The 24,602-nt window shown below is 37.8% G+C and overlaps 1 protein-coding gene across 1 annotated transcript; it reads right to left on the bottom strand.

Annotated features, from left to right (window-relative positions):
• Positions 1–1,389: 1,389 nt before the first annotated feature.
• TyrRS (Tyrosyl-tRNA synthetase) lies at positions 1,390–22,488 on the bottom strand. Its single transcript, XM_071586342.1, has 10 exons — positions 22,151–22,488; positions 21,900–22,075; positions 21,531–21,652; positions 21,323–21,463; positions 16,721–16,906; positions 14,993–15,214; positions 10,541–10,654; positions 8,210–8,360; positions 6,503–6,641; positions 1,390–1,604 (listed from the first exon to the last, which is right to left on the bottom strand). Exons 1-10 carry the CDS (start codon positions 22,364–22,366, stop codon positions 1,494–1,496), a joined length of 1,578 nt encoding a protein of 525 aa, XP_071442443.1. The 5' UTR covers positions 22,367–22,488; the 3' UTR covers positions 1,390–1,493.
• Positions 22,489–24,602: the final 2,114 nt, after the last annotated feature.

Here is a 24,602-nt window from a genome sequence, read left to right as displayed (position 1 = left end):
TTCCCTATCGAAGCATAGTCTAGCAATGCAACACAGAGAAACAAGGACCGAGATTTCTAATGGCTCTCAAGAAATATTAGGTCAGCATGAAACAAAGTCCATTGTTAACTTGCAACCTATTTCTGTGTATTTGGTTCAAAAGGAACCCAGATCATCTAATTCAACAACAAATAAAAAGGTAAAAAAGAATTTTAGTCGGGGGAATAAAGAATTGGAGGAAAATAAAACAAAATTTTTTAGAAATAGCTTTGGGCTGCATACTGTCTCATCCAAACTCAAGATGTCAGAGAAGTTACAGAGCCAAAGACCACACTCCAAATACCCCTTCGTTGTTGGAAAGGTAATATTTTACCATGTTTAGTTAGTTTTAAAATAGGCTTTATCAATTTTAAATTCAATTATCAATTGAACATTTTTATAAGTTTCTCTTCCTACATTTTTCAGGCAACAACAACAAGCCATAACCTAATCTTAAACATTCAACAAACATTATCAATCATGAAGATGAAACCTCCCCCCCCCCAATCAACATTGGCAAAATGTGGCACGGTTGAATGCAAAGAATTTCCTTTGGCCTTCAGTAGCGATGGGTCGCTCAGATGTACAGATCCCACGATGCTTGTCCAGGCACGTTCATCAGCGTCACAGATTCAACACTGCCCTCTTTTAAATCAAGATAATAACTTGACATGTATCATTCAAAGTGACATAGCTGAGTCTCAGGATTGGTACCTCTTTCAAGAAAAATATGGAGATGCATTTGTTAATAAATGCTTCTGCTACCCACGCAACTGCACAAATTACAATAAAGTCATTGATCAGTATATACCAAGTAAAACTGACATTCAATTCTTGCATGAAAATGAAGAACTGCAATCTTATGGTCGATCAAAGAAGTTCCACCCAGTAGCTGTGATCCATGGCGAAACAACACGGGACCGACTGACTCAAATCCTCCGTCAAGTCCAATCATTTCAATACATGTTTAACAGGAAATATGGAGCATAAACCTAGTCATGGAGCTTTGTGCGAAATTTAAAAATTTCCCTTTTCTACCCACACATAATGACCACCATCAGCAACTCTGATACCTCTGAATCAATTTCAGTCTTTTATTTAAGCATATTAAAGATATTTTTTAATGTGATTGTTGGCTTATACTCGGAAATGATTCATGCCAATACTAACCAATTTTATTCCTAGGAAAGTAATTGCTGTATTTCTTTCAACACTCCAAAATATTTTGTGTCTCATACCTAATCCTAAGGAGATCTCAAGTAAATATGTTGACCACTGCTGAAAATTGAACCTTCTTAAACTTATAACTCCTGCCTGTTTTATAGCATGTAAAATCACTTAATAAGCAATTCAAAATACATTCTTTCCTTGTATATAATATCCTCAATATTTATTGCAGATGAATAATGTACATGGTAATAAAAATTGGTAATAAACCAGCAAAGCAAATGCATCTTGAATTTTCAACAAAATATTCATCTTATTGGAGCATTTTTTAAGGATTTACAAGATATTTTCCCTGAAATTGTAAACAGTGGATTCCCTTGCCACTGGGCCTCAAGGTCTGAATTAGTTTTCAAGTCGACCTGAAATATAAAAATTAAAACATTAGTAAGGCTAATACTGAAACATTTTCTGGATACATTCACACTAAAATAGAAGAACAGAAAAAGTGCCAACAGTTACAGATAAGTCATGGAAAAATACTAGCTGAACCAAGTAAGACAAAAAGAGAGGGAAGGAATATAGAGAAGTATGGTAAAGACAGGCCAGCAAAGTTAGAAATACAGAGAGAATATGAGATAGATGGGGATAGATAAGGTGTATGCGTACTATAGGGTGAGATAGAAAAGGCAAGGGAAAAGAAATTAAATAATGCCATGGGGGTAGACAGCAACTCTGCAGAACTTTTTAGCTAGCTTTAAGCGGAACTAGCTTTGTGGAAAATGAGGTAGGAAGAGACTATATGCACTGATTGGTAGCATTTGTGAGAGAGGAATTTGGCAGGAAGACTTCATCAGACCAGAGGAAGTTCCTATTCCCAAAAGGCATAGGCTATATTATGTGAGGACTACAGAACAATAAGTTTGACTTAGTATGCAGCTCAAGTGGTTCTCAGGATCATAAACAAAAGGATGGAGGGCAGGGCAAATGATTACTTCAGAAACGATCAGTTTGGGTTTAGGAAGGGAAGAGGTACGCGTGATGCCATTGCAGCAATGAGATTATTAATCGAGAGGAATATAAAACACAACCAGGAGGTATTTGCCTGTTTCGTAGATTTTGAAAAAGCATTTGATAGGGTGAATTGGGAAAACCTAATGAGTATATTGAAGAAAATAGGAATAGATTGGAGAGAAAGGAGGCTAATCCGCAACCTGTACATGTCTCAGACTGCTCGGGTGCGAGTGAGGAACGGGGAGTCCGGATGGGCAATGTTAGGAGGAGGTGTAAGGCAGGGTTGCCCATTATCACCGTTGCTGTTCAACCTGTATGCAGAGGAAATGATTAAAGAGGCATGGGAAGAACTCGAGGTAGGAATGAAGGTGGGCGGGGAATTCGTAAAATCAGTTAGGCTTGCTGATCACTAAGCTTTAGTTTGTCAGTCAGCCAAGGGGTTGCAAGCATTGCTGAGTGAATTGGAAATTCAGTGTGACAGGTAAGGGATGAGAATCAATATTAATAAAACAAAGGTTATGCGATTTTCTAGAAAGAAAAAGGTTAAGCTAAACATTAAAATAGGAGGGCAAAAACTAGAGCAGGTAGAACAGTTTACGTATCTCAGTAGTGTTTCGGACCAACACAGCCAAAGTAGTAGGGACCTAAGGAGAAGAATTGCGCTAGGCAAAGAGGCTATCAGAAGTAGGAGGGAGTTGATGACAGGGACTTTGAGTAAGGATGTTAAGAAAAGACTCGTAAAAACTTTGATATGGAGCGTAGCTATCTAAGTACGGCGCGGAAACGGGGTCGTTGAAGCAGGAGGATAGACGTAGACTGGAGGCTTTTGAAATGTGGGTGTGGAGAAGAATGGAGAAGGTGAAATGGACAGAGAGGAAAACAAATGAGGAAGTACTTGGTATGGTGGGCAAAGAGAAGGGTTTGTTGGGAGAAATCCTATGGAGGCAAGAAAAGTGGATGAAGGGGGTATCGATCGGCAGTGGGATATTGAAGACTGTAATTGAGGGGAGAATTTTAGGCAAACGAGGAACGGGAAGGAACAGGATAGGGATGTTGGACGGGATGAAGGAAGGAAGAAAGTACTCAGAGATGAAGAGGGGCTTGTTACAGAGTAGGATATTATTTTGTCTTGAGGAAAGAGGCAAGGGAATTATTTGGTAGTTTGTATCCATCCAAAACCTACCTTAACTAACATCCATAAAAATTCACACTAACTGTGCCTAATGCATTCTCATTCGCCACAAAATGGACTTAAAAAGTGAAGAGTGGAAGAAAAATAATTTCATTGATGTGAATGACATTTAATTTGGGTAATAAAGCATGTTAGTTACTATTTCATAAAAGAATGCCAAGATGTCAAAGCAGATAAAAAATTTAATTTAATGGGAATTATACAAGTATAAATGGAAAGAGGATTGGTAGTAGTAGTTGTGTTCATAGTTAGACCATAATTCAATTGAACAAAGATGCATCCAGTTCACACTTTCCAGTAAAGCTCAAGTGAAGAGGATTCTATCACTTAAATATACCTTTGGTTCACATGTGCTTAAATAAACCTATACACAGGAGTGGTTGTGTATTTTAGTACTGAAAATCACATTAGTTTGCATACTATACTTGTATCTGGTAAATGAGCGTTTAGTGCTGGAGAACACCGCTTTTAGAATTATATAGATACAGTAAAACCAGCACAAGAAACTTCAGGGGACCGACATTTAACTGCATGCATGTGGGAGAGTCTTTTAGGTACGATATGACGAGTTCTTTTCTTAAAATGTTAGAAACACATTGAGTTAATTGTTATTTAATGCTTTATGCTCTAAATACATTTGTCACTGAGCCATTATAAAAGAAAAATATAAAATTTTTATCACGGCTTAGCAAATAATAGCAACATTATGCGTACAGTAACAAACAGGGTGACCACGTCATTTTCTGGAGTAATACTTACGACTTTTTCCATGTTTTCCCAATGGTGCCATCTTAGTTTCCAGTTTTTTCTCCAGTCCTTTGGACTTAAGAATGTATTTTTGTAAGCATATCTAAGCTATCTATGCTTCATTATGCCACAAATATTACTGTAGGAGGATGTACTATAATGTCAGCTTTGCCTGAAAACCTACATATGTGGTGGCCTACATCAATTAAAAAATCAACTTACAACTAAAAAGTAGTATTTTCATTACAAATTTCTGATTCGCAGATCAAATTCTAGACCTTTTCCCAATTTTCACACTGAGTGGCCACCCAGGAATAATATATGGAAACCTTGCTCATCACGTACTTCAAATAATGAGCAATTTGCATTACAGCCAAAAATTATTTCAAAAACTGATGAATTTCAAACAAGGAGCGATGAGGAGAGGGGAATGAATCCTTGTAATGATTGTGCACCTGCTGCATGAGTCTGTGTTTAGCACTTGTTCCGCCAGCATCTGAGGGTCCATAGTGATCACACCCTTTCTAAATTTGTGTTCAGACAATTTAGTTGTGATTTTTTAGTGCAAAGTTTAATGACCTTTGCAAAAATGCCTAAAATAAAAAGCTGCAAGAAGACAGCCAGCCATAAGAGAAAAATATAACAGTAGAAATTAAAAGTAAAATAATTGAATAGTAAGAATGAGGTGTGAACTTGGCTGATCTGGCAAGCCCATCAACAACCAGTTTACATCAACAGTGTGCGTGATCCTCAACAACGAGGACAAAATTAAGGAGATAAGACGCTTCAAAGGGACTGACAAGAATATCTACACGGAGGTTGTCAACCAAGATGAAAGGCAGCTTCCCATACGGATAAACAAAAAGCAATTGCAATGCAACACTTTTAATGAGAATTTCATTGGTAAGAAGATGAAAGTGATTTTCAACGATCTGATTAAGAAGACGGCAGGATTATCAATAGCCAAAGAAGAAGTAATCAAGGAAGCAGTGGGTGGTTTGGGAAGTTTAAGAGAAGACCCGGAAGATACATAGTGTTGTGAGGAATTATGAAGCAGTAAGCTCAAGCACACAGTCAACATGGAAATTCATTGCCACTGTGTGGCATCATCCCCTGATGACGCTGAACAGCAGTGAAACCATGGTTGTCAATAAATATCAATTGTGGAAATGCCATGTTTCTATTATCAATACAATTACATGCAATTTTCTTTGAATAAACCTTGCACACAACTTATTTTTTCTGACATAGAATGCATTATTGTAATTTACATTAATGTATACGTGAAAAATTGTCTCACTTAATGAGTGTTTTACATTACAAGTTGGATGCTGGAACACATTAAGCTTGCCAAGTGAGGCTCCTCAGTACTTTGATTTTAGATCCTTGGCTTAAATTGTGGAAGGCCAAGGCACAAGATTTTACTGTTGACATTTTCGCAGCTACATGCTAAGTGATGAAGGTCACTGCCTATTTCACCAACTTGGGAAAAAATGGATGGGATACCCCTCAAACCGCCTCTCCCATTTAAATGTCAATCCCTTCTTCGTTCAGTGCAACCTACTCCCATTAACATGGCAATGACGACAGAGTGGCTTCCAGGATATGGAGACAACCCTCTGCAGTAAGTGCCAACGGCCTCTCATAGGGTAGACGAGCAGAAAGAGCACCCCTTCCTTTGCACAGGAGCTGAGAAATTAGCCCCAAAGATGGGTGACTCAATACAGCGCGAAGGCATCAAGATGGGGAATATAATGGGAAACCACCTAAAGGCACACTCATCTTGATATCCTTTGTACGGGAATGGTAAGCAAACGGCAATGGATTCTTACCCAAAGACTGTTCCAAAGTTCAAATAGTTTCCTGCTGGACCTCCCGAGGGAAACATTTAGTGTAGAATTAAAATGCAATAAAAATAGGAAGAGCAGGACTGGTGAGTGGTGAAAGGAGAGCGACACTCTTGAGTTGCCTCCTCAGAGGTGAGCTAACAAAGGGTTCCCCAGGAGGGGGCCTCTCAGCTTGGTCATTCATAAGTTTTGGTAGGCTTCTGCCTAACAATGACATGACAGGAAGGTGGTTTTCAAAAAAAGACATATGCTGACAAATTTTCTCACAGAGAATTTCTGATTCATACAAATATTGTCATATTCTCCAAAGTAATTTGAGTAACTTCCTGATAGTTGGAAGAATTTGAGCCCTTCCCAACTGCTTACTAATTTCATAATCATCCCAACGGAGTGGTCACCCTGTCATTGAAAAGATCAATATTTGGAACACTTAAATTTAAAAGGAAAACCTGAAAAGCTCTTCAATCATAATTATTAAGATTAATAATGGTTCTGAAATGGCAGGAAGGAGAAGAATTACCTGGATTTTTTCCCACACTTTCTTCTTTGGATTCAGAACTTCATCAGGAGTTCCAGACTCGTACCCCTCCACGACAACCTTCTCGCCTGGGACACTCCCCGCAGGAGGCATTAAAGGCTCCACCGCTCTGGGCTCATCTCTAACAAACGAGAAATGACAATGCAATTCATACTTGTACATTAAATGTACACTCAGGGAAAAGAACTAGCATACTTTTAATGTTTCATATGGAAATCTGTATGAATTAATGCCTTCTATCTCACAACTGACTTTACAATATTAATGTAAGATTTTTTGATTGGAATAAATATTTAATCTGTTAATTAAGTAAACACTTGATCATCCCTGTGTGGACGATTAACCAATTTGCAGATTACCCGAGCTACTTTCTCTTCTCATCAGCACTTGAATGCATTGTCTTCGGAAACTTCCTGAATAACCGCCTTCAACCAATTGTTGAGATCTTGTTTTGTTGATTAGTTACAGCTGTTTATATGAAGGGGTGTTCATGGAGGGTGATGAAAAATCAGATCTGTGGAAATGAGTTCTTTGACGGAGCAGCAGGTGTACTTCTGCATGAAACTCTGCAAATCCTTCACGGAAACTTAGGAGTTGATTACCAAGACTTATGATGAGGATGCCATTATACATACCAGGTGTTATGAATGGTTTACTGGCTCAAAAAGGGGCGGCAATCAGTGAAAGATGAAAAGCATTTCGGAAGACCATCAATGTTGACTGATGGCCCCCACATCGCGAAAGAGAACAATCTCGTTGGTGCAAATCGATTTTTGACGGTCAGGGAAAATGCACAGTGTGACATCTTGATTGGTATGTGTTATGAAATCGTGACTTACAAATTGAGGATAAACCGAGTCTCCACCAAATTCGTGCCTTGCCTGATGGCAGCTGGCGAGAAACAACATCGAGTTAAAGTCTGTCAGGAACTGTTTGATCGAGCTGAACGGATGAGACCTTCATGTCCACAATCATAACAGGGAATGAGTCAGAGTTAATGGATATGGCATCGAAACAAAAGTGCAATCTTCACAATAGATTGGTGAAATACCCCTCCTTTTTTTAAACAGACCTCATGCCATGAAAATGACTTGAATTTATTCAGTGCCTATCTACTTATTGATCAAAACAACACAATTTTAGGTGATGATTGATTTTTTAATGTAAATTATGATAGGACCATTTTATGCCCATTCTGGCCATTACTTACAGTTAACAAAAAAATTAAGAGATAATGAATAATTACGCAATGCATTATTTCTAAATAATTTTAGTTCACAAGGAACATTCATAAACATATTGGGAAATAACATCATCGTAAACCTATATGGAAGAGTTCATTTATGCATGTCTACCTACTTCCTCAAAACAATCTACCCTGACCATTAAACTGAAATTTTTTCTATGCATATTTACCAAAATTCTAAAAATAAAAAAAGTCCTTTATTGTAATAATCCACACCATATAAAAGTGTTGTAGAGGAATGCCCTCGGAAATCACTTCATCACCAGCCTATTGAAACTCTCCATCAGCATATTATTGATTGGCTAGTAATGTAATAATTCAACAAGAGAATTAAAAATGTTAATTGATGCTCAATAAACTTAAATATTCAATTGACTTTATTTTTGCCTCACTTCCCAAAGCTATTTCGAACATACATGCATGATAAATCAAAGTCTACTCACACAGATGCACATAATACCATTCCATTCGACTCGACGCCCCTCATTTTGGCAGGTTTCAAGTTGCACAAAACGATCACATCTCGATCTTTCATTTCTTCAATCGGCACGAAGTTAACCAACCCACTGACAATGGTTCGTGGCTCACTTTCACCTGCAAAATGTGATAAATATTACTTATTAATACAGGGAAAAATTTGCTTGTACTCATTATTGAACATTAAAAATATTTATTGTATATTGCGATGGAGTAACACATTATAGGGTGCTTGCGTGGCGCTACCCGAAGAAAACAGTTCCAAAGGGCCTTGAATTCTGTTGCTTATCTCAGTGGGAGGGCTCACCTGCCTGCAGCTGTGCTATGGGAAAGATACGTAGGAGGAGGAACAGAGGGGCGATGGGGGGGGCGGAAGGGAAGGCACGATGAAGCAGTTCAGCAAGGTGAACCAATCCGTTATACGCAGAGCAAAGAGCACATGTCTGCAGGCAAGATGCAGTTCCAATAACTGGCCACATTGAGTTTAATAAATGCATGCAGTCAGACAAGTATTATATTTTATTTAAATTGCGCAAATGATGCTTGAGAAGTTTTATGCAGCAATTTTGGTTCCACTATACTCCGAAATATTCAAACTTAATAGTATCAGAACAGAATTATCGCGAATAATCAGAAGAAGATCACTGGGGAAAACACTAGGCAGGAAAACATTGGCGGAAGAACTGGATGGGAAAATGTAAAGCAAGAAATTGTTGTGCACTTAGCATATAAATATTTAAAAAATTCAGATGCGTACACCAAAATTTTGGTATGACTCTTGGACATCTCTGGACAAACTCTTATAATTAGTAGTCATAATAATTTGCCCATGGTTACACCTGTTCTATTTAGTGAATGTCTGGATGCCCGCAATGCACGTGGGTTGCACCAGTCTACAAGGTTAAAAGTTACTGCTGCAGCATCTCTTGCAGTTTCTTAGAATTCATCAAAGTTTAAACACCCAAGCGTTTGAAAGTTGGATTTCACCTAGCGGACTGTGGAGCAATGCACACAACTATGAATGCCTGTGACATTGTATTTTCATCATGGCATCTGATTCCTTTAAAGCCTACAACATTATGGAGTGCAAGAGGATACCTCGGTAACTTAACTGGCAGAAGCGCTCGGCTGGACATTGAGGGATCCAGGTGCAAATCCTGGTCAAGGTGAATGCTTTTTACACTGTGAAATGGCTGTATTGCAAGGCCTAATCATCATCAATTTTTACTTCACTATAATGAAGGAATTTATCTTATGCTTGCAAAATGAAAGCTGTAACCCAGTTTAAGTGAGGTCGTGGTAGCCCAGGGAGAGAGCTTTAGACTACTAACCAGAGGGCCTAAGTTCGATGCCTGGGCAAGCCTCTCTGGGCACCCTCAGCTCCACCCACTATGTAATTTTTCGGGCAACAGATCTTCCTGGGAAACCATAACCAGCACAGGAAAAGGAGCTAGCCCCCCTACCCTGATGTGCGAATTTCACACGCCGTATAGGGCTTAGTACTGGGTGAACTCGACCATCACCTACCAAACCGACCTTCGGGTTGATTACTGTGTCTATGTTTTTTTAGTTATGGTTGGTTCACCCAGTTTATGAAACCTTTTAAATTTTGTTTTGCAGGATTTGAGAGCTCTATTCACCATTTACCCTGGCTATTTTCCATCCCAGCAAACAATTACCTATGTATTGCATTGGACATCATATTTTTTGTCCTCGCTTACTCTACAAAGGGGGGATCGAGATGGTGCGGTGGCTACTGTACTGGCTTCCCACCCAGAGGGCCTGCCTGACTTCAAATCCTGGTGGTGCTGAATATTTTTCAATGGTGTCCCGATCCCTACTTGAGGTGCTTTGTGGAGATGCTACTAGGCGCTATTCGTTAAGAGTGTGCTAATGCCGAAATATGATTGGGATCACTCTGTTGAATAGGTGTGCAAGTGGCAGGCTGCTAAACAAGAGTACTCAAATAGAACACCACTTTTTTTCAGAAAAATTTCACCACTCACCCATTTCCTGTTTCAGAACTCATACTTTAATGAAACTCTTTAATGTACCTAGTCACTGTGACTGTGATAGTAGGTTAACCGATCTATTTGGCCAATAAATCATCATTATCCTTGAGTGCTATACCAGAATATTCACAATGTGTGACCATTCTATGGCTGGTTACTCACAAATATTACCGAATCATTCAAGTGACTGGATCACAGATAATAGGAAAGTGACAAAAGAATGTTTTCCTAGCGATACTCTTCTGCTTCTACTTATATTTAAATGTATGTTTCATCTAGACTTACCAACGTCAATTTTTTCCACATAGAGAGCATCGGCATCAGGATGCCTAGCAACTTCGACTATCTTTCCAACTCTGATGTCCAGGCGGTGAGGACTGATCTCATCAATGACACTTTCTGGAAATTCATAAAAAACTGAACAATTAATCTTAAACATTGATTGAATACAGTTCCAGTAAAACATCAATTTTAAAACAATTAGTCAATGTGTGGGGTTCAGATTTGACACTGCTGTTAAAGGTTTTACTTGAGTAGCATGCATGCAGGAGATAGGTAATGGTTAAAACGCACAGGTATGATATACAATTGGAATAAAAACAAAACTATGACAAACTGAGAGGACATTAGCATTTATCTCATATTTATTTTATTTGATCCAGCCATAGTAAATAATCAGGTGGCACAGAAATAAACATACTTGATGAGAATATATACATGCAAAGTAAACCCTCACTAACCAGGATTATACGAGACCAGAGATTGTCCGAATTATGTGAAATCCAGATTAACTGAGGATTTTATTCAAGTGCCCCCATTGAATACACACTGCTTCTGGGAATTATCGTCGCGTAAGTGGGTTCCACTCACATATACGACGATAATTCCCGGAAGCTGCATGAACTCATCAAATAGATGTCGTGAAAGCCTAAGGATTAAGTAACCCCATTGGGTATTTCCCAACTCCCTTCTTGGGCATGCTCAACCACCAATGAATGCCTTGAAATGACTTCATCTGGTGAATATGAAGCCTCAAGAGTAAAAAAATCTTATGTAGGGTCAACAAAATCCTACTTGCATAAAATACATCTCACAATGGCTTTGGAAACTAGCTTGATTACCCTTAAGTAACTTCATTCAACAATTATATGTTATTAGCTACTAAAACAATGACATTATTCCATTTATTTAATATAGTTAAATACATTTAGCGAATTGATCAGATTTTTATTTAAAAAATGCGAGTATCTTTAGAGAACTGCACTAGTTTTCTTTTGCACATTTTGTAGTGCTGATGCAATGCTTGCTAAACTCTGGGTCAACTCCTCCAACATGGTTATATTATACCTTGGGAAGAAAAAACATTCTCCCATTCATGTAAATTGCTCACCTTCCGGAATCATATGAGCACAATAAACCTGATGGTTTTTAATGTGACAACATGAAATGGTTAAGAGGGATTGAATTTCACTAAGTTTTACTAAGGTTTAACTGTATATACAGTTGAACCTTAATAAAACGAGCCTCGCTTCATGAGCCCCTTGTACAGCAAGTTATTTGCATAATGAGCAAAAATATGTCCACCAAAAAATGACTCGCTAAACGAGACTTTTCGCCTAACAAGTGATGAAGAGAAGGGAATTTCCAAAGCGATAGCACACCTGCTACAACAATTTGTTTGGTACTCATTCCACTAACATCTTAGTGTCCCTTGTGGTCACATTTTTTCCAAATTTGTGTTTGGATATATTATTTTGATTTTTTTGCAAAGTTTAATAATATTTTGTACCTAATTTTACAAATATCCATTAAGAAAAAGCTGACAGAAGACAGGAAGTGAGTAAACATAACAGTCAAAACAAAAAGTAAAATCGTTGAACAAGGTGTGAGCGATGCTTATCTATAATGCACGTACAATCGGTTCTCATAAACTATTTATATTTTCCTCAAACACAAAGACAAGATTAGGGAGATAGAAGCTTCAAATAGAGCGACAAGAATATCTTTGCAACAGTTAGATATTCTCAAAAATGTTGCAATGTTGCTTCTCGAATGAATACACGAAAAGCAATTGCAATGTAACGCCATTAACGAGAGTATTGTTTGGGAGAAGGCAAAAGTGATCAAGTGATTTTTGCTGTCCAAGGTAAAAGAATTTTAAGAGAAGAAGCTACAATAAAGACACATCACAAAATCTTCTCATTATAGCTTGAAGGGGTTCAGAATGTGTTCAAAAACAGAGTGAAACACGGCCCCCAAACATTAACCCTTTGCACTCGGGTGCTTTTTTCTCGATTGCCTTAGTCTACTCGGGATCCAATTTTTTAAATACCCCAAATTTACTAAGCGTGGCACTAGAATGAAAAACTGGAGTTTCTTTTCATACAGACTTATTTATTTGGATTTTTTGACATAATTATTGATAACTTTATTGATAAACCATAATTTAAACTCTATAATTTTTCATGGTATGATATTTTTGGAAGCATTCACCAACAAGAAGACCTGGTTTACATTCACACGTCTCACAGATATATATCGTCTCTCTTCTTCCTCCTTTGATTTTGCGGTCAGGGCAAACCGCACAATCTTTATGTTTTTTGTTAGGGTGAGGTGTGATTATATGGAGTTTTCCATCTAAACGTTGCTCTATGCTTGCGGATGGTAATCTAACCCTGGAAGTTTGTGTACCATCTCGGAATTCTCCAACGAGATCGTGTACTAGTTTCCTAACATTTCATTTCACAACTCACTTTTGTCACTATTATATTTGTTAATAAATTCGTCAGTTTCGATGTAATATTCTTTGTCGCTGCTTTCTAATTCTTTGGCATACTTATCCATTGTGAGGAGGTGAAAATCGTTCAGAATGAGCAACTACTAGCTGGCAAAGCATTCGTCCAACTAAAGGGAAAGCATCTGTTGTAAGAGAACCCTCTGCCATTAGGGAAAACACCTGCGTTATGCTTCTAGAAACGTAAGTAAACCTCGGAGACTAAGATAAGGAAGGTTTTTTTACCACAGGAGGATGATGCAACCTCAAAAAAGCACGACAAAGGAAAAGTGCTAGGGTTCGAGTTACTACGAATCAGTGACTCATGTCTTGGACACTCCTCAAACAATGATGATGCAACCTCAAAAAAGGTAGACTCCAGGAAAAGGCCTAAGGTTCGTATTTTACTATGAATATAATAGATCATATCTTGGACACTCCTACTCAAGATTCCTGACTATGCAATAGATAGAAAAAGAGCAGGCAGAATATTTGATGAGACAGCGGACACTAGGAAGAAAAGGAAATGAAAAAGTTCAAACTAGAAAGCAATGAACTAAGGATCAGCTGACTGAGGTAACTTTACATTCTGGCGATCTTTTTTCAGACACCGATACTCTCTAAAAGACATTGCTTTACATTTAGCTGACTTCCAAGTAATGAAGAGCAAACAATACAAATGAAAAAGAACTTACAGCACAGTAAATAGATAAGAAAAAACATCTGCGTAGGTGGTGGCATCCTTTGGGAGACGGCATTTATGTCGACGACGACATCATGGGTCGATACTATTCATTAATAAAACAAGCCGTGCTATTAATTAAGCTTTACCTTTCCTTTTCCTTTCATGCAGATGATTACAAGAAAAGTTATTGGGAAAATATACAAAAATCCCAATTCCCCTCGTAGTGAAACTCCGTGTCGAGTGTGGCTCGACGTACGAGCTGCTGCCGTTGCTAACCGTGTCGAGTCACACTCGACATCCGAGTGCAAAAGGTTAATGGTTTGACTTCTTACTTTATCCATCAAGACAAAAATATTTCAATGAATTTGACCTTATACTCCAATCATTAATGTTCCTTTGTTTAATAATTAATGTTCCTAAAAATCCTTTGTTTAACTCATCAGATATTATTTTTTTTATGTTGTCTCAGGCGTAACTTTGTGGAATTTGCATAACATATTGAAATGTAATGAAATACTGGACTTTGTAATTCCACACACTTTATTTAAAAACACACGACCCAGGTTTCGACGTTGAACGTCATCATCAGGTGGTCCTCATAGAAGCACGCTGGCTATATATACCTTCTGATCATAGGAGGGGGGTGTTGGTCAGAGAGGGAGGGAGGTTGGAGGGGTAAAAAGGTTACAATGTAGCTGGGAAGAAAAGAGAATTACATTTTTGACTTAGAAGAGTGGTAGGTCTAGGAGTGGGGAGTGGGAGGGATACAAAATTTCGTTGGCAAGATCATCTTTCCAACGGACACATTTCAAAATTTCTAACTGCACCAAAGCATCGAGCCTTTGACCTTTTTCTTCAAAATGAATAATTTTTGTCACTAAGTCACTTTTGTGGTCACTTTCGATGAGGTGCTTTGCAAAGAGGGATGTTATGTACCTGGGTCGTGTTTTTTAAATAAAGTGTGTGGAATTACAAAGTCAATTATTTCATTACATTCCAATATATCATCAGATATTCTTTTAATCTCTTCACTGTCATGATTTGATGTGGCATATACTTCCACTATCACCACACAACCCTTAAAACTAAGAGAGTATTGGTCAACTGGAAAGTGCCTCCAATATAGCTTAAGATTATTTAATTACTGAGATGAAATAAATGTAAAATACCTAATTAAATTTTGCTGTTTCTTAAAGCTGAGGCTAAACTATCACTTAAGGGCTGTAAGTTACTTTAACCGAATGGCTTTAGGTATTTGCTCAAAAATTCACATACATACTTTGTTTTCCAGGAGGTGGGTAGGCGTCATTGACTAACTTCTTCAACTGAGGAGACTCAAATATTTTCCTGATTGGATCTAGTAATTTGTTGAGCTGGATTTCAACAGACCCCTTTAAGTCAGCCGGATGAAGTTCTTCCTTTGCAAATGCTACCTCCAAGCTATCATATGTCATATATGTCACATTTCCACCATTTTCTTCACTTCGTACCACCTGAAAACCTAAGAGCAAAAATGAAATCAAATGTAACTTAGATATCAGGCCTATTTGAAAAACATGTGCAAATTAATAAGATTCAATAGGCTGCTGAACAATAACTAATATAGAAAAGGTATTCTGAAAAACAGACAATGAAACATTTAATGGCTGTTTTGTAGTTAACTGACAGCACAATGTATCAAGTTATGAATACTGAAAGAAGATACTGTAAGCATAAGAAATAGTGCAGATAGCTGAATCATTTCATTCTCATTTGTTATTAGGAACCATTGACACACACTAACGATTAACCAGCAACAACCACCTGACAGGTTTTTCCTTATAGTGTGAATAGCACACACTGCCCTCAGTATAAAGGTAGAGGACCCATCCTCTGTCTCCTCTTCATCGTCACCTTCATCCAGGTGTCCATGGAAAATGTAATCAACACAATGTATTTCTCATGTCACAAAACAAGGATCTAATTTCATCAACTTCAACAATGTCGAGGCAAAGCAAATGATCCCAATTGTCTGTTACCAGTTCCCGTGTTTTTTACCCTTCATCATTTTGGGGTCTAAGTCATTTTCATTCCTCATAATTTCAGTTTACGTGAGAAATGCATCACCTACCCCAGGTGTTCTTCCAACGTATAAATTACACAGCTAACTTCTAGTAATCCAATTTTTTCATTTCACTGCACTTATCTTTTCCAGCCAGACTGAGATGACGAGTTCAAGCAGTTCACATTTCCATCACTAGGGTCCGCCATATTCCAATTCTTTGCTAAAAACCGTTCACTCTCCTGTCTTTTTTACGTGTATATGCACAAAACGAATTCAAAAAAACTTTTTATAAACACTGATGTACATTAGTGACTGTTTTAGAATGTGAATTTTTTTACTCAAGCACACATTGATGCAAATAGCAGATGGAATAACTGAAAATGAAATCATGTAAATAGAGGGCACCTCCATGCGTGGGGAAAATTAGAAAATGTATAGTACCAGCCAAAAATGTTGTCATTGCATGAAAACATAAATTACAATAACAAAAACATGAGGTTTAACTGTACATGGAATTGAAGAAGGGTTTATTTACAGACTCAGATGTCAGGTTTTGTTTTGTCAGGAGAGGCAATGAAATGCGTTGCTGTACCATGTGTTATTATAGCCTGTTCCCCCAAATCCTACCTTATACAGAAGAATAACAATAATAATACAATAGAACTTAATATCTTAGTGAAAGAAATTCTGTAGAATGTCGCCCAAATATTACAAATAATAAAAAATAATAAAAGGGGCTTTGATTCCTAATTTATTGGACCATATGGAATATAATGATAGAAGGCAGATCCAAACAATACGTAATTACTTGCCAGGTACCTCTGTAAAGTGAAAATGCTCCAAGGGCCTTGGAATGAATATTTAGACGCAGGATGTAATCGATGACAGACCACGAGGGGTGGATGGATCTAACATCACCATTCGGCAACAACTTAATAATTTAAAGAGGAGACCATTCCTTACCCTCATCAGGTTTGAACAGAGAGAAGAGGACGTGCTTCACAAATGCCAAGACGCCGTTATCGGTTACATTCCCAGGCTCACAAAAGGCTCGCTTCAGTTTTTTTTTCACAGCAGCTGGTGAGTCAAGCAGATCTATCTTGCTCTCGTCTTCAGATGATGACATCTTTCCACCCGTGAGACCTGGTACTGTCAAATAAGAAGAAAAATGCCTTTTCAAAATCAGGTGATAGTGATTAATAAACATTGATCATCATTTCCAAGTAGGAATTTGACATGCAATGTAAATAAATGCTAAAAATTTAAAGTGTCCCTACACTAACATGGGTGCTCATTGAAATAACCATTTATGTCACCCTCTCCAGGAACATGTGGAAGGGCCAGGTCTCATGTGCTGTGTATGTTCTAAACTCGATGGTTTCAGGCTTCACTTTGTGGAAATCCATTCTAATAAATCAAAAGAGAGATGGTACTTTTTTCCACACTTAATTTTACAAGTCGACCGGTTTCGTCGCATAGGCGACATCATCACCTGCATCAGCACCTGATGATGTCGCCTATGCGACTAAACCGGTCGACTTGTAAAATAAAGTGTGGAAAAAAGTACCATCTCTCTTTTGATTTATGTGTATGTTCTGATGACCCTATGAGCTGCACTGGCAAGGGCAATAACCCTGGTGGGGGCAGTACCCATGCAGGTAGATCAGAGGGTAGGAGCCAAAAGAAACTTAATCTGCACGGAGTCTGTTCCTCAGGTTTAGGAACTAGGGATGGCCAGGGGGAGGAAGCGTAACAGTTCTTCATGAGAAAGGGTTGTGTATTTTAGGGTGTCACACGGAATTTGAAGATAATAATGAACAAATTGGAATACTTTTTCCCTAGAAATTTATGTATTACCTAAATGCTGTATTACATTATCTTCATGTACAAACTAGGGCACTTGCCTACAGTTTGTACCTGAAGATGATGTAGTCCATCAAAACTGGTTTTGTAATAAATCAATATCTAATGGAAAAGTGTCATACTTTGTTGATTATTGTGAGACAGGGTTATTTATACTGAATACATGATTCAAATACCACAGTAATAGTAGATCCATGAGGAAAAGCCATAGAATTCAGAGAGATTTCAGTTGGACTAATGAAGGTTAGGCACAGATTTACGAAGTGTTTTATTTTCACAGTTTCAGACTAAAGAGGATGAAACAGGGAAGATGGATAAGAAATTGAAATGAATGAGTATGTAAGCATTACTGGGATGAAAAGAAAGGAGTGCCAGAAGGCAGTGGATAAAATTATGTTTGCAGGTGGGTCAAGTAGATGAAAAATGGGAGCAATGAAAAGAGAAGATACAACGGGACGGGCAGTGCCATGAAGAGGAGTAAAATGGGTGTCCAACCATACTCATGCTTCCTATCATGTGTACGTTGACGGAATGGTAAAAGTATCAGGCTAAAGCTGCACTCAACCAGAGACTAGATAAATACTCCAAAATCTCCATTACAATTAGCCATTCTTTATATCCAAATACTTTCTGCTTCCTTTGATTAAATCGAAAATGACAATTCTTTTCCTGCCATCACCACATCTACCAAACATTCTACCATCTACCACATAAGCAGCATTATGAATATAGACTCGGCAATTATCCTATGGCCCAATCAACAAACATAAAAGACCTCGGAGTACTATTTGACTCTCAGTTAACATTCCATCAACGTTATAACTATGTTCAATCTAAAGCCTACAAATCGCTTGGATTTATCTACCAATACTGTAAAAACTTGAAACATATAGAGCCATTTAAATGTCTGTTCATCTCATTAGTTGGATCACTCTGAGAATACTGCTCTACTGCCCGGTCACCTTGCTACGAACTCCATATTCATGCAATCAAATGTGTTCAAAGAAAATTTGTGTGCAAAATTGCATTCAAATTCAATCTTCACAAAGATCTTCAGAGTTATCATGAAATGTTACCTCTACTAAATCTTCCCTTCTTGCATAAACATAGAAAAATCAATAACATAAGTTTTCTTTATAAATTACTGCATAACAAGATTGATTCCTTAGAACTCCTAAGGGTAATATTTTTCCAAGTACCTTCAAATAACACAAGGTATGAAATTAGATACCATGCACAAAATTACACTCGCCTATAAGCCAGACTATGAGAGATTCCAACAGTGGTGATTATATTGACATATTTTCTATTCCACCAGGATCCCTCAAATGTTATTAAAAATATTTCAAGAATTTTAGAATGCTAATTATTGCTGTGTGGATATCTGTACACGTTAATAAGTTGCTCCTAATGGCCATTGAGAAAATATTATTAATCGATGCCACAAGGTCTATTTAATGACTGCTACCAACATTCATCATTTAGTAACATCATTCTGGCCTCTAACAAACACTATATTTCTTACTTTCTGCTTCCATTTTGCAATGTGGAGTATTATTTAATATTGACATTTTGTCTACATTAATTAATCTAACTAGGATTTTTATGTACCTGTACACCATCTGAAAATGTCTTTCATGCATTGCAAATCAAAATTCTTTTTAAATTCTAAATTATATTTTAATTGTCAATAACGAGTATGTTACTCTTTACTTTATACCCTTACATCAATGTTTTTATAGTTGTAGAACTAATATATGTTTTTGCCTTATTTTTGTACAAGGGTTATTCCTGTAAATAACTATGCAAAAATACCTGAATACTCCCACTCTCACAAAACCAGTGGAAACCAACCGGTCTTTAACTGACCACTATGACTCTGTATCCCCTGTATTAGTATTCCCTTGTTTCATTGGTGGTTTGAGTTTCTCTGAATGAACTTCTTTCCTCAGCACTTAACACCTTCCACATTTATTTCCCCATCTATTTCATATTTTCCATCCTCCTCCACACCCATATCTCAATAGCCTCCAATCTATGCTTATTATCTCATCTCTACGTCCAAGTTTCTGTACTATTCAAGAAATTATTCACTAGTCTTTTTTTAAAATCTTTATTATGGTCATCGAGATCAACTCTTTGTAAAACATTCCCATGCCAAAAAAATTCTTCTTTAAATGTACTCACTGATTTGCCCCCTTCTGCAAAAATTTTACTAAATAGGGAACTCTTCTACTTAATCTAGTTTGTGGACCCACTTTTAATGTTTGCTAAATCTTCCTAACATGTGAGAACCATATTTTTCTCATTGCTATCCATCCCAAACCTAACACATTCATTTTGGATTGCACTATTCCACAACTGCAGTTACTTGCCTGAGTGACTAACTATAGGCTGATTATCTCACTGATTTGACAAGTTCCACATAAACTTTCAATCCTTTCCTTACCCCATCCCATGCCCCTCTTACCATTTCCCCCACTGTGCGCATTGAAAATGAGAGATTGCAATGGACAGCCATGCCTCGACCCATCTATTCTCACTCCTTCTTACCCACATCTCTGCACTCTGAGACATGCACACGTGGCAGAGAAGTAGCTTTCTTTCCTGCCTTCCCCTATTCTCTGCAATACATTCATTAATTCTGCCTAAGGTATCCTGTTGAATGAATTCTAACAAATGGAAGAACAAAAAACACATCTCAGCTGTATTTTCTATTCCCTCTTATCAGTGACCTCATTACTGCTATAACATTGTGCATACGTCAACCCTTCTGAAACAGATCTTCCTCCAAGTAGTCACGTCTCCTCTGGAAAGGATTAATGGAGCATCCTAAGACCATTTTAAGACTGACTTATTACATAATATTTCCTTAAGCTGTAAAGGGTTTTTATACCATTGCAAAAGGAAGAAAAAAAGGTATGGAAAGATTGAGACTTGTGTGGAAATTTACGGGGAAAGTTAATTCCTGGCCAGTGATCAGACACACATTCAAAATATTAAGTGCCCATATTGATATGTAAAAACAAGTTTTTTTCAGTAATTCTGCAGGGGTTACACATTTATGTTTTAATAGAAGTGAATGAAAGCGATTGGTAAATATAAATGTCCGATTTTTAAACATGTTTTATATTATTAAGCCAAATCCTCCACACAAATACCTAAAATAATAACGTCTCCACTGCTCAGAAATTCTAATTATCCCATTTACCCTTTCTTAAGTCCACCCAGACTATATGCCTGCTTAAAATCTTGTGAACAGTTGAGTATCAGGACATTATTCAATTCCTTGCTAAATAAACTGGACGAATTGCTCGCCTTGAATAGGTTCAAAATGAAACCAAAGACTTCTCAGGGAAAAACTTGAACTGGAAATTATGAGCTTACAACGGAGATTTGTAATAACAACTACGATGAATGGCGTTATAAATTTGATATATTACCATGATTTTTTATTCTATGATGTCACAGACTACAATAAAAGGCGTGTCTATGAATCTATTCAAGAAAACTATTATTATTTTCATTGAATAAGAAGAGCATTCGCTATTGGTTGTTAACCATATTTATCGAAATCACCTTGACCATTTATATGAAATTAAATTTTTTAAATTGCAATAGTGAATATGGTATCCAAAGCTTTAACGTATTTGGTAAATCAGACAAGACTTAAGAGCTAATTTACTAGAGAAAATAATATACCCATTGGATTCATTAGGTGAATTCTCTTCCGGTATCCTAACTGTGGGAGATATTTTTCAGCAAATGTAAAAATCTTCCTTTGGTCTACTCCGCCAAACTGAGCATCAACATCCAGGTATTCTTCGTCCAATGCCTGCAGGGCTGACAAATAATATTATTAAACATACGATCGCTAACAAAAATGCGCAATTAAAATAATCTGGCTTACCGGGGTAAAGAAGGCCGGATAACAACGGATGGTCGACTTGTTTGACGACTTCCGCTCCTGCTTTCTTTGCATCATGCTCAGTTATGATTGAACTAAGCTTGTAGACATCCAACGTATACTTTCTAAAAATTACAATTTTCAAAACAGACAGAATTTTGGTTTAAATACTAAGTATACTACCTTACATACTAAGTGTTTCCATATAAACTGTATACTTCATTTTGCAATGTCAATATTTGATTCCATTGCACTGAAATAACAATGTCTATGTAATGACCACTGAACAAAAAAAATTCCAAAAATGCACTGGCATACACAAAAATAATGAAAAAATGAAATTCTCCATTCTTCCAGAGATAAATAAATCACCTGGATAACTCATATTCGGTTCCTCGCACAAATTTCAATTTGTCCAAAGGTACGCCAATAGATGACAACATTGCCTTAATACAATGCTCATAATACTCGGTTCTAAGAGCCAACAATTCCCACGGTGCTTTCATGTTATCTAAATATGCATGAAGATCGGCAAACAATATGGTAACCTGTGGTGAACGTCAATTTCTCAGATAAAAATTTCCTACGAAGATTAAAATCAATAAACACAGCATCAATAATACCTCGCATCCCGCTTTCAAGAAATCTCCTATTTTGGACATGGGCACAAAATAGGCAATATGTGGTTTTCCAGTTGTGGCAGTTCCCCAGTAAACTTTTAAGTCTCTTTCTTTTAATATTTCAGTTAGTTTATCTTCACCTAGGACTTCTTGGAGATTTCTAACAATTAAATTCCTCTTATCTGAATGCACATCTAATGATGGATTGTCCCCGGCCATTTTCTCTGAATAAAATTTACAAGCAATTCCCTTAAAGGTCTTTCGTGACAGAATATGACAACCATAGACAACGTGGGGCAACCGACGACGAGAGGAGTTGCTTCCGACGTGGTCACTCACACTGGAATTGGCCTCGAAAATAGTACGACTAAAAAGTGACTGTCGCAATGCGGCGCAACGCGGGCTGCTTCGTGGTAGACATACCGTCTGTCTGTACGGTCATGTGCTGATCTCTGCCATGAAGTGAAAATGTTGCTTTACACTTCTTGGACTGAGCTCAGGAGGATAAAAATAAAAGTAACTTGTACTGCATAATTGTCTAGATAGTTTATTAGCCGATGATCTCAATTTTTAGCTATTTTATTTCTCTAGTATTTTAAACTACAGATTACCTTCCTACCTCTTCCCTGCTCTCAGTCCTTCTTGCGTTCAGCTAAATGCAATACTGTCACGCAATATCACTGACGGTGGTGACGAAGGACAATTTTGATGAACTGCGCTAAAAATAATTTTCATAGGTAGTCATGTAACTGACATTAGGCTCAAATTACGGGTTTCAAATACGGCTCCCGATAATCAGAATCACATTATGCTTTACTGTGGGATAAACATCGTCTTTAGCCGACGTTACAGCCTCACGCCGTCAAGGCCTCGGATTTAAGAAAAACCCCTGCAAATTTTTAGACCCAAAATGTCCTTTGATCTTTTTCAATGGTGAAGTTAAACATTTAGCGCAGGCAAAGGCATTGGATTATCCCGATAAGTGACGAACCACATCCTAATTAATGAGAAGAATACAGAATATTATGAAGAGGGAATTTTAATTTCTGAATCTACCTTGGGAGTTTTTTGAATTCACAATGTCAGAGTTAAACTTGGTTAATGTAAAAAATTGGCTATTTCTGCGAAGTACGAGGGTCATCCGGAAAGTAGTACCCGTTCGTGAAATAAAGACACAAAAGTAAATATTAACAAACATAAAAAATTTTATTTGAAAGAGGATACTTTAAACTACTTCTCAATATAATCTCCAAGCAAATTAAGGCATTTGTCATAACGTGTGACAAGTTTCTGTATTCCTGCTGCATAGTCCTTCGCCGCCAGCTCATTGAGATACAGGGTCACTCCTTCTTTAAGTTCTTCATCGCTGTCAAATCTTTTTCCTGCCAAAAAGTCTTTAAGCTTTGTAAAGAGATGAAAATCTGAAGGGGCCAAGTCCGGGCTATACGGTGGATGGCCGATCGTTCCTCACGAATTCGTCAACTGAGCTCACCAGTTGGTCTGTAATGACAGACGGTCTCTCCGAACGCTCATCGTCGTGTGTGTTCCCCCTCCCCATGTTGAAGTTGCGACACCACCGCCGAACAGACGACTCGTCCATTACATTGTCTCCATACACCTCCTTTAATTGGCGATGAATATCACATGGGCGAACGTTTCTTGCATTGAGGAATTTAATCACTGCCCTCACTTCACAACTGGCGGCGTTCTCAATTTTTTTAAACATTGTAAACAATCACAGAAACAACACAGGCAATGCTAGCGTCACGCAACTTGGCTCAGAGAAGGCAGATAAGCCACTGAAGCTATCTGACCTCGTCCAGCGGCTACTCGCGTCGTCAGCACTTCATGCGGCACGAACGGGTACTACTTTCCGGATGACCCTCGTACATGCATGCCCTCCATTCAAAATGTTGTCCTGGACTAGGACGCATCCTACAGTAGCATTGCGCCTGTGAGCTAGAACATCTCACACATTGTTGGGAATAGTTTCATACGCTTTATCAATTTAAGGACGTGGAAACATTGGGTAGATTCTTTGAGCGTTATTTCGCTGAGTAATTATAAACAAAGGCAGGTGAAAGTCATGTCACCCGCCATGACGACTTAGCCGTATCTACGAGTAGAACCCTCTAGCGTAACTACTGTCCATTTCAGCACTACAGCTTTTTTCAGGCAGGATTAAATCACCGTATTCTGCTCTCATTTTTGGCACATGATAAGAATGCTATATCTACATTCGCAGCATTCACAATATTTTCTTCGTTTTTTGCTGGATTGGAGGCGGCTACGCCCCTGAGAAACGTCTTCACTTCTTGCGCGTCGCAATTCGGACCATCCAACAGACCACCCACTTTCCGTGGATTTATCTTTCAGATTTGCTTTATACCTCCTCTAAACCCAATATGAATGGGGTAAGATAACTTATCTGTGTGAAGACCTTTCCAGAAATAAC

The sequence above is a fragment of the Hetaerina americana genome, unplaced genomic scaffold (assembly GCF_022747635.1).
Source record: "Hetaerina americana unplaced genomic scaffold, ioHetAmer1.1.p SCAF_22, whole genome shotgun sequence".
Taxonomy (NCBI): Eukaryota; Metazoa; Arthropoda; class Insecta; order Odonata; family Calopterygidae; genus Hetaerina; species Hetaerina americana.
Note: the sequence above shows the minus strand (reverse complement) of the source record. Positions and strands in the feature narration are given on the sequence as shown.